Consider the following 11175-nt stretch of genomic DNA (forward strand, 5'->3'; position numbering starts at 1 on the left):
GAAGCCTCTCACCGCCCCTGAGCCTCTGGCCTGTACCCCAGTTCTGTATGTACAAATAAATAAATCTTTAAAAAAAATAATAATAATCATAATAATATATTAGCCAGCAGTGTTTTTCTTAAAACAAAACAAAACAAAACAAAACCCTAATTTTTATAAAGCTTTTTCCCATCTATGATCTCCTCTGCAGATACTAAACGGCACAGTAGATAGAGAACTTTGGTATTAGAATTTGGATGCTGGTTCTACCAATTAGCTGGCAACCTTGGCAAGTTAACCTGTGAGTTTCTCTACATGTAAACTTGGACATTCTATTACCTACCATGTAAGAGTGCTGGGCTGACTAAACACCAGTACATTTAAAGAGTCTTGTCCTTTTAAAATTTTCCTCCGACCTGACTGGGCTACTCATATAAAGACCACATGGCTGAATGCCACAATCCAGACACAGATATAAGACACAGTTATAAGACACAGAAGTAACTGAAGCAGCTACAGGCAGAATCCAGAAGGCCGCTTGCAGCCAGCCCAGGACTTCCTCTGTAGTGAGGTTCTGACACCTTTAGGCAACTAGTAGCAGAGACTGTGCTTTCCCAGGGACAAAAGAGATGGTTTTGGTCTTTTGGTTTTAAAGAAACTACCTTATTTTCCTCCCAAGAATCACATTCCTTCAGCAATCAAAAAAGATAAACTCTGGGCCCTTCCTGGTGGCACAATGGGAAGTGTAGTACTTCCAACCACTGCAGCACGAGTTCAATCCCCAGCCAAGAGGGTGACCCACATGGCGAGGCAGACCTCTCCTGACCCCAGTTCCCCTCAGCAGTGTATTTCAGTATATCTGCCAGTTCTGCTCCCCACTGCCTCTGGTGAGTACTCTCACCTGCCTCAACTCTGACCTACAACCCAGTTCTTGTAGATATAAATAAATCTTAAAAAAAAAAAAAAGATAAACGCTTGCCATTTGCAGCAATATGTATAGAGATAGGAGGGGTTATGCTCAGTGAAATAACTCAGAAGGAAAAAGAAAAATACTGGTTGGTTTCACTTATAAGAGGAATATAGGGAAACCAATAAGGGATCAGGGGGAAAAATGTAACAATAAAACCACAACAGAACAAAACAACAATAAATAGTCAACTATAAATCAGACATTCTGCAGGGGTGGAAGGAAGAGAAGGATGAAAATGAGTACAGGAAGAGCACAAGGGGCGACGGTGATGGAGCAAGATGAACTGGTAGTAGAAATTCTATGGGCACTACATTTGAGAAAAGAAAGCAAACAATGTACAAAAATGAACAATGATGTAAAAAATATATACATGTATATATTTTAAATCACATTCTTCAGGTCCTGTGCAAGAATGGACTTTTCATTTAGTGTGGGTATAGCACAGAAGGCTCCTTTCAGGTTAGACAGGAGAGGGACAGGATGCTTGATTGTCCTGGGGCAATACTGATATGCTTTCAGCCCAGGGACTGATCAATGGAACACCTTGCTAATAAGACTGGAACTATGGGTAGGAGTCCGTTGTATACTCACCTGACCTGAAGCCCAAAGTCTGGTGTTCAGTTTGACGCACCTTCTGTGTGCCAATAAAAAGGCCAAGATGCTGCATCGAGCAGCATCCTGCATCCTACAGCTACTCCATGATCCTGTTTCTCTTCTTTATCATTTGCTGTGTTGGTGATGCAACAACTCAGTATAACAATTTTTGGTTTCTTATTAGCTTTTCTTCCTTAATATCTTTTACAGGTGAAGAACTTGGAGCAGAGAATAAATGCCCAATGTCATACAACTTTAAGGCAAAATTGTTACTGCCTCCAATAACAATGTGATTCCTAGCCCACAAACAGCTCCACCTCTTATACATGCAGTGTCCATCCTTTCTTTAGGTACAAGGCCAAGTATCTTTTTGTTGCTGTTGTTAATTTAATAGATTTTATTCATAACTATACAGCAATAAAAATACTATTATAGTGGAGAACTTTTTATTCTTTTATGTTTATGCAGAGAATCATAGACAGCATCTTTGACTTCAAAACAAGTCCAGTCTCTAACTTCACTGATGTGCCTTTGTTAGAAAAATCAATACTGTTAGAAAAATCTCCAGGTTTATAAAATCATAGTTTCGGTCTTGCAATCAAATCTTTTTACCATAAAATTTACCATCTTAACCTGTTTAAGTATGTGATTGTATTAACTGTATGTACACTGTGCAACAAACCTCTTGAACTTCACCTTGCAAAACTGAAGCTTTATATCAACTGAACAACTGGCTTCCCTTCCCCTTTAGTTCCCAGAAACCACCATCATATTTATATTTTCTGTTTCTTAGGGTTTGACTATTTTAAATAACTCATATACTCATGTGGTATGTCATTTTACAAGTGGCTTATTTCACTTAAAATAACGTCCTCAAGGTTCACCCATGTTTTAGCATATGACAGGATTTCCTTCCTTTTTAAAGTGGAACAATATTCCATTGTACAGAAACAACATATTTTCTTTACCTATTCATCCTGTTGATGGACACTTAAGTTGCTTCCATTTTTTGGCGACTGTGAACAATGCTGCCATGAACATAGGAATACAGGTCAGAGTCCACTTTCCTCTACATCAACTCCACTTCTGAAATGATCCCATCCTCAAAACAACTTTTAAACTCTCAGTTTAGAGCTCTCCCCACAACAAACACTTGCTGACTTGCCAAATATGTGCCAATTCTGTTGTGAGAGTCTAGGTCTTGTTCTCAAGTTGCTACTGAAGAGCAACACATAGACTAAAATAAGAAAGCTCACTGAACTTGTTCTGACAGACCTTAAGTGCCTCCTGCAGTTTGACAAGTTGACTCAGGAAAGGAACCCTGGAAGAGATGACTTAAGAGCAGCGTTCTGAATAGTAAGGTGTGAAACATTGAGACTGAGAAATGCTTTCTTGTGAAGGAATTAAGAGAAATTTTCAAAGAACTACATTTAAAGTATTTTAGGGACCTTGGAGTGTCCTGAATAAGTTTCAAAACCACAGTGCCAGATACTATCCCAATGATACATTGCTCCATGATGCTGATCGGTTATGTTAAATGTATGCTAGAGTAGTCCTGATTTTCACCTCTGCCAGGCAAAACAGTTTTCTACTGATCATAAGGGCTTGAACATTGAATGCCTAAGTTTGGCCATGAGTTGAGATACTCTAAATTCAGATATACTGTAGAATGGACAGTATACAGGAGTGACAGTATTTCTTGTTTAAGGACATCACTCTTACATCATCAAGTAATCAAACAATGTAAAAGTAGAGAAAGCATGGGTATGAAAAATGAGGGCAATGCACAACATTTAATGCAGCAAAATTCAAGACATGGATCCATACTCTTTACCCTCTTTACCCTCTTTACTCCTTTAGAAATCAGAAGTGACGTGGTAGTCACAGAGCTATGCCAATTAGATTACAAGGCAGGTACTATCTATACATTAAATAAGTTCTAGTCATAGCTCCAAGCTTTGATGAAGGTATTTAATCATAAAATATTGCTTTGAATGGCCCTCCCTGGTGGCGCAGCGGGTTAAAGCACAGCACCAAGAAGCTAAAGCCACTTCAGCATGAGTTCGATCCCCGCCTGCCCCGGAGGAGACCACATGGCGTGGCAGACCTCTCCTAACCCGCCCGTTGCTCCCCTCAGCAGTGTACTTTGTCGATCTGCCTGTTCTGCTCCCCGCTCTGTCTCTGGTGAAGCCTCTCACCGCCCCTGAGCCTCTGGCCTGTACCCCAGTTCTGTATGAATAAATAAATAAATCTTTAAAAAAAAAACTGCTTTGAAAAATGAAATCTTGCCATTGTGACAATATGGATGGAACTTCAGGGGATTGTGCTAAGTGAAATAAGATAGAAGAAAAATACATGATTTCAATCATTAGTGGATTCTTTAAAAAGGCAAACAAACTGTATACTGTCAGCAGAATGATGGTTACAGGAGGAAAGGCAAGGGGAGGGAATGAGTAGGGGCCCAACTGGATAGTGATGGGGTATGATGAGATACATGTAGTTGGTGAGGTTAGAAAATGTACTCCTGGAACATATACAGTGTTGTAAACTAATGTTACCTCAATAAAAAGAAAAATCCTGTGTATGGTGTACTGTATGAACAGAATTTTGATTTTCCCAAGCAATTTTGAGCATACTAGGTTGTATATACCTCTAATTGAAAGAGGTATTGATTATAATCAATAATCAAATAAGATTTGATCAAGCTTTTTGTTATATTGCTTAATGACTAATAACTAAATTAACCTTTACATAAGTCAGATGGTTTTCAAATCTTTACTTTCAGTAAAACTGAGGTTGTAGGGCCCTTCCAGGTAGCACAGTGGTTTAAAGTTCAGCACTAAGAAGCTAAAGCCACTTCAGCATGAGTTCGATCCCTGCCGGCTCCAGAGGTGACCCACATGGCGCAACAGACCTCTCCTGACCCGCCAGCTGCTCCCCTCGGCAATGTACTTCGTCAGTCAGCATATTCTGCTCCCCGCTCTGCCTCTGGTGAATCCTCTAACCACCCCTACACCTCTGGCCTGTACCCCAGTTCTGTATGCATGAATAAATCAATTTAAAAAAAAAATAAAATTGAGGTTGTAGCTAACCAGGTGATCAGATAATTGGTAAATTAATGACACATCACTGTGATTTTTGGCATATGATGAAGTTTCAAAAATTGAATAACATAATTAAATTTCTTCCTACCTTTTATAATTATATGGACAAGGATTTCACAGGTTTAAAGTTATTAAAAACAAAATAGGAAAACAAGTTGTCAACAAGTAAATCTATTCACCCATGATTATAAGTACAAATTGAGAAGGGGAAAGTCCCAGATGTGACTCTCATTAAGGGACCCAATTCTAAAAAATGTATACTGTTTTGCTTAATAACTATTTATAAAAATTTATAGTGCATTTTATTTATTGCCTATAAAATCACTATAGCTCAACTTATTGAAATACGAAATAGATATAACACCCAAGACCTAAAAAAAAATAAAATCAACTTTAAAAGAGAAAACACGTACATTGAGATTTTACCAGGCAACTTTTTTTTAAAAAGATGTATTATTTATGCATACAGAACTAGGGTACAGGCCAGAGGTGCAAGGAGTGGGAGGGTTTACCAGAGACAGAGTGGAGAGCAGAACAGGCCAACTGACGAATACACTGCTGAGGGGAGCAGTGAGCAGGTCAGGAGAGGTCTGCCTTGCCATGTGGATCAGCTGCCTGGCTGGGGATAAAACCCATGCTCAAGTGGCTTTAGCTTCTTAGTGCTATGCATTAACACACTGTGCACCAGGGAGGGCCCGATATAACTATTTTTAATGTTAATATTTATTATTCTCTTCAAGTTACATCTCCTCTAACTATAAATAGTATTCTGCCCATTTTTCTTTTTTACAATATTTCACATTAAATATCTATAGCATATATAAGGATCTATGCTATATATGTTATTTTATACATAAGTTGAGTTAAAGTAACAGTATATAATTGAATCATCACAATAAATACATTATAATTTTTGATAAGCTTAAAAAATTTAGTATGAAAAGTTCTAGATGTGAACATAAAAATGTATGACAGGGTTCACAATGTTTCAAAGTTATTTATTCCAAACATCAGTCTCCAGTGAGGTTTCTTTCCAGCTTCATTTTCTAGCTGCTGGCACTTTAAACTTCAAATTCAGAGAACTACTCACTATAATAACTATGTGTTTGTTCAGTTTCCTAAAGGTATCAACGTATTAGATGCTACTTGATAAAAGCCCAAGTCCCCATGCACATTAACAATATTAAAGGCTTAGAAATGTCAAAAAATAAATGAAACTTTTTAAATTTGTTTATTACAACACCTCCCAAACTTATTGAGCTCTAGAACTCCTCTAACAATCCATGAAATTAGTGTTCCACTGAACACCCTTTGGGGAAATCATCTGGTTAGAATCTTATGACCCAGTTTAAGATTGGCTCTCTGCAGGGGCTCAATATTGGATGAACAAATGACCACTGAAAGCTGGAAGTGAGCAAAGGAGTTGGTAATACCAGGTTTCTATTTAGGATGACTGGACCAGGAAATACTCAGAAGGAATAATGGAATATACGGGAAATCAAGGTAAAAATGCCCAGCAGACAGTTGAAAATACAGATATGAACTTTGGAGGAGAGATCTAGAGCATGTTATTATTACAGGTGACAGATGAATTCGTGAAAGACTCCATGATGAGTGTAGGTATTGTCCAGAATCCATCTCTTCCTCTCCTTACCTACTACTACTACCAGCTCCAGTCCAGATTACTGCAAAAGTCTTAACTGTATCCACTCTGCCCACACCAAACATAAGCACCCTCCACCTAGTACCACAATAATCTTTAAAAAATGTTAAGTCGGAAAAAAAAAAAAAGTTAAGTCGGGCCCTCCCAGGTGGTTCAACTTAAAAAGCACAGCACTATGAAACTACAGCATGAGATTGATCCCACCCAGGGAGGTGACACACATGGCGCAGCAGACCTCTCCTGTCTCTCCCACTGCTCCCTCAGCCATGTATGTTGTGCTTCCCACTATGTCTCCGGTGAATTCACTCACTCCCACACCTCTGGCCTCTACCCCAGTTACTGTATGCATAAATTAATAAATCTTTAAAAAAAAAAAGTTAAGTCATATCATGTTTCTGCTTAAAAGCTCACTACTGTGTCCCACTGCACTTGATCTGGTCCTTGCTCATCTACCTTTCTACCAGCTAGCTGCCTGCCATGCTGTTCTGGCCACAGTGACCTCCTCTCTGATGTCTCTAATTGGAATGTTCTTTCCTAAGACTTTCAGTTGACTGTTGCTCTCCACTTACCAAATTAAGTGTCTCATCTTAAACTGCTACTCTAAGTCATTTAGTATCACATTATCTGTGGTACTCTGGCCACAGTTAAGTACATAAATATCTGTTACATGAATTAATAAGGGGAAGCTGAAAGAAAACAGATCAAAAACCAAAACTCTGAAAAGAAAATCAGGTGAGTAGAAGCTAGAGAAAGAGCCTTAATGAGGTAGTGAAGAAGAACGATGAGTAAGAATTTGGCAATTCCATCTTTGGTGTCCTTCAAGGAGACAACTTTAGAAAAGAAAGAGAGGTAGGAAGCAGATTATAGTGGATTAAATGAGTAAATGGGAGCCCTCCCTGGTGGTGCAGCGGGTTAAAGCACAGCACTAAGAAGCTAGGGTCTCTTCAGCATGAGTTCAATCCCTGCCCACCCCAGAGGTGACCCACATGGCCCAGCAGACCTCTCCTGACCTGCCCACCCACTGCTCCCCTCAGCAGTATACTTTGTCCATCTGCCTGTTCTGCTCCCCACTCTGTCTCTGGTGAATCCTCTCACCACCCCTGCACCTCTGGTCTGTATGCATAAATAAATATATCTTTAAAAATAAATAAATAAATGAATAAATGGGAATTTCAAGTGGAAAGGACAAAGGGAAGAAAAATGATGGAAAACTATTCTATTGTGAGAAAAGACAGAGAACAGAATATTTGCTCATGCTTTCTAACTTAAGGGAAGAACCCCAGGAGAATGGAGATAGTGAAGAAAAAATGAGGATACTAGGACAAGGTTTGGAGGCCACAGAAAGAAATGGGTGCCTAAAGTCTCATTGGTTATGTTTTCTCAAACAATCCTACACAGTTACAGTACAAAGTTTTACATTCAGAAATATCTACTTCCTAGAAACAACTTACTTGCATATTCTTATGTACATTCAATTTACAAAGTCATTATTAAAATATCCTTTGTGGTACATATACACAATGGAATATTACTCAGCAATCAAAAAAGATAAACTCATGCCTTTTGCAGCAACATGAATGGAGATGGAAGGGTTCATGCTTAGTGAAATAAGCCAGAAAGAAAAGGGAAAAGACCAGATGGTTTCACTCATAGCAGGAATGTAAAGGACCAGGGGAGGAAATAATAATGAACAACTATATTATATACCAGAGACAGTTTACAGGGGTGGAGAGGGGACTGGGGTAAAAAATGGGGGGAGGGGAGTGGATGGAGTGCACTGGACTGTGGTGATGGCACATGGGTGAATTGGCGGTGGGAAGTCCACGGGGATTACAACTGAGATGGAAAAAGGCACAAAATTATGTAAAAATAAGCTATTATATTATTTAAGGAAAAAAAAGACATCTTTTTTAAACTCTTGTAAAGTATACAGTGGCATGTTTGGGGCTATAGGATCATAAAATGTGCTGTATACTTGCATGTGTTGCAGAGAAAAAAAAAGACAAAAAAACAGGAGCAGAAAGGACAGTATGTACAAATGATAAGCAAGTAAGTGGCACAAAAGCAACAATGGATAAGATCTAAGTGGAATATGCAAGTTCGCTTTGTAATGTTTATATAGCTTTTCTCTAAAATCCTAAATTAATGTACAAAGAAAAGCGATAGAGAAATTTCACATACCTAAACAAAGAAGCAGAGGCAATTTCCATGAATGACTGGCTTACAACTGTCAAACTGCTTGTGAACTTTCACAACCACTTAGGAGTAAGCAGCAAAAATGTAAATGACAACAATGGATAAAAGGGGCAGTGCATAAACTCTTATAGCATTTGACTAAAAGAAAGTGGTCAAGTAAGACTTTTTCATGACAGAATGAATGTTTATATAAAGAGGGTAGATAATTCTCTGTAATTTAGCATTTCTAATAAAAGTTAATCTTATAGTCGAAAACTATCTGATTTCTAAAGAGCACATACAGTAATAAAAAACACACCTAATGAAGTCACTCCTTGAAAATGGAAATAGAAAGAAATATGAAGTACTGTTTGTGATCCATCTCTAACAGACTAAAGCAAGTATTGGTTAAGACTGCTGTTCTGGGATATTCTAAGAAAAGAGAAAAAAAAACCTTCAGAGAAAATGTATTAGCAAATCTGATTCCTTCTCAGCTGTACAAAGAAATGGCTTGGTGATGAATCAGCTGCCTAACAGTACTGCAACACATTTGGAAAAAATTCAATGAATAATATTACCTAAGGAATATCAATTAGGTCAAATACATATAGAATTGTCAAAAATAACAATGACTAAGGGACACTTCCTCCTATCTCTAAGGGCAAACTTGTGCGCTCTCCTCTGAACTGAAGGAGCCACGAAAAACGTAGGAACCACTGCTCTCTTAATGATACTCATCTTCCATTCCTATGACCCCATTCCGCCACCAAAGATTTACTAGGAGATTGTAAGTGAAAAAGGTCCTTCTTCCTAGTAGGGAGGTGGAAGAGTACTTTCACTCATGAAATCCATGGGTCAAGGTTTAATGTGATAAGACATCAATTTAACATGACTCTGTTGATCAGGTTCCAATAGCACAAAGAATGACTGACAAGCCAGATTCAAGTTCTAATATACTCAGACTTTATTGAAATGCCAAGCCCAATTTCTCTCCAGGAAGTCAGGATTTAAATTATTTATTCTCTTTCAGTTAAACAAATGGAATCCTACTAATCTAACTTCCAGGGGAGTTCAAGGCAACTACTGGTGTGTAAAAGAAAATTTTTATGGATGCACTTTCATTATTTAAATTGGAATGAGTACCCACTATTCTTAGTCTTTCCATACAACATAAGTAGTTAGTAAGGGCAACTAATTAAGTGAAGTCATTTTGCTTTTTAAGGTTAACACATACCAGGTTAGACTGCTGAGTAAAGTACTATCAAGTTTAATATAAACCACTCAACAAACACATGATGAGGACCTAAGAGGTGTACTGGACTCTGAGTCTAGCCCCCTCCCTGCCTCCCAGAGCTTAGCCTAGTTGGCAAGACAGGACCTTCAAGTAGTCTGTAAACAGTCAGTAAAAGTACAGAGTGCAGGTAATACCATTCATAGATGTTCTAACACAGGAAGCAATGCTCATTGCTATAGACTAGGTGGTTAGAACCTAGCTTTTAAGACGAAGAGGAGTCCCACCTGAAGGACAGCAGGGTGGGGAGAAGGCCCTGTAAGCAGGCTTTCCGTTTCAGAAAGCTTCTCACAGACATTCTTCTATCTTTGAAGTCACCTAAGAATATTGAGGATAAGTATCGTAGACATTTCCAGTTGACAGGTGAAAGAAAGTGAGGAGAAGACCTGACTAGATACAATAGACAATGAAACCTAAAGTATTTGGTCTTCTAGGTCAGCAGCCAGACTCTCCAGTTTGGGTGATAATAAGGAAAATAATTAAACTCGAGCATGGGATATGTGGGGGACATAGCATGTAAAGCCGAAAGGGGAAGAAGATGAAATGCTAAAGAATAGTCAGGCAGAGTACTGCAATAGCCTACATGAGAGGTGACAAACATGAATTAAATACTAAGGGAAAAACTGGTAACATCGTTTTAAAATTTTAATTACCAACAAAACAACAAAAAACCTTGTTTCCCTTTATGAATCAGTTTCAGAGAGGAAAACCTCTAACCAACAAATTTCCTCAATGTCTACCGAGAATTCAAAAAACATAATTGGTTAACGTCCTCTCTAATAGCATGAGATTTTTAAACTGTCTTATAAAGTAAGGGTGGAGTTATCCAGAGTATTACTGAAATCACAACTTCACAAATTTCAGGGCTGCCCAAACAAGGAATCCTCTTATGCACGCTTTTTGCCTATTCTCAGAGCTGCCTGGATTTCCCATTCAGAAGTTTAAGCTGGACAACTGGAGGTCGACTATTTCCATATTTAAGCCGGCAAAGGGCTGGGGCCCAATATGCAGTGTGAGACTAGTCACAGGCAACACTCAAGTCGGTCATCTCCAAAATAAAGTTCTCAAGACTTCGAAATCAAGTCTGGAAGAAAACCTCCCAGCTACCGTTCGCCAGACTCGCCAGACTCCCCAGCCTTCATGTAAAGTCCTTACAGTCATGTTTTCCCAAAGCAGTGCCACAGTGTCACTTCCCAAAGTAATGCCACAGTGCCATTTCCCGCAGATGACAACCGCTCGGCTCCTGCCATGTTAGACTTCCTCGAGTCAGACCCGAGGGGTTCCCGGCGTCGGGGCACCATCTCCGGGAAAAGGGCTGCTCCCCGCGCCCTACTCACCGCGACCGGGCGACCGTGTTCGGGGCCGTCGGCGGCGTCCAGGCGCGGGGCCGGAGCGGGCG

At 39.2% G+C, this 11175-nt stretch overlaps 1 protein-coding gene across 1 annotated transcript in view; it reads right to left on the minus strand.

The window, feature by feature from the left end:
- Positions 1 to 11175, minus strand: part of MAML1 (mastermind-like 1 (Drosophila)) — a 39896-nt gene that overhangs the window by 28214 nt on the left and 507 nt on the right. Inside the window, exon 2 of the mRNA XM_004693675.2 lies at positions 11114 to 11175. Coding sequence (XP_004693732.1) covers positions 11114 to 11175 — 62 coding nt within the window. The remainder of the gene's footprint in view (positions 1 to 11113) is intronic.

This window comes from Condylura cristata, unplaced genomic scaffold (genome assembly GCF_000260355.1).
Source record: "Condylura cristata isolate star-nosed mole 26May11 unplaced genomic scaffold, ConCri1.0 scaffold00040, whole genome shotgun sequence".
NCBI classification, from domain to species: domain Eukaryota; kingdom Metazoa; phylum Chordata; class Mammalia; order Eulipotyphla; family Talpidae; genus Condylura; species Condylura cristata.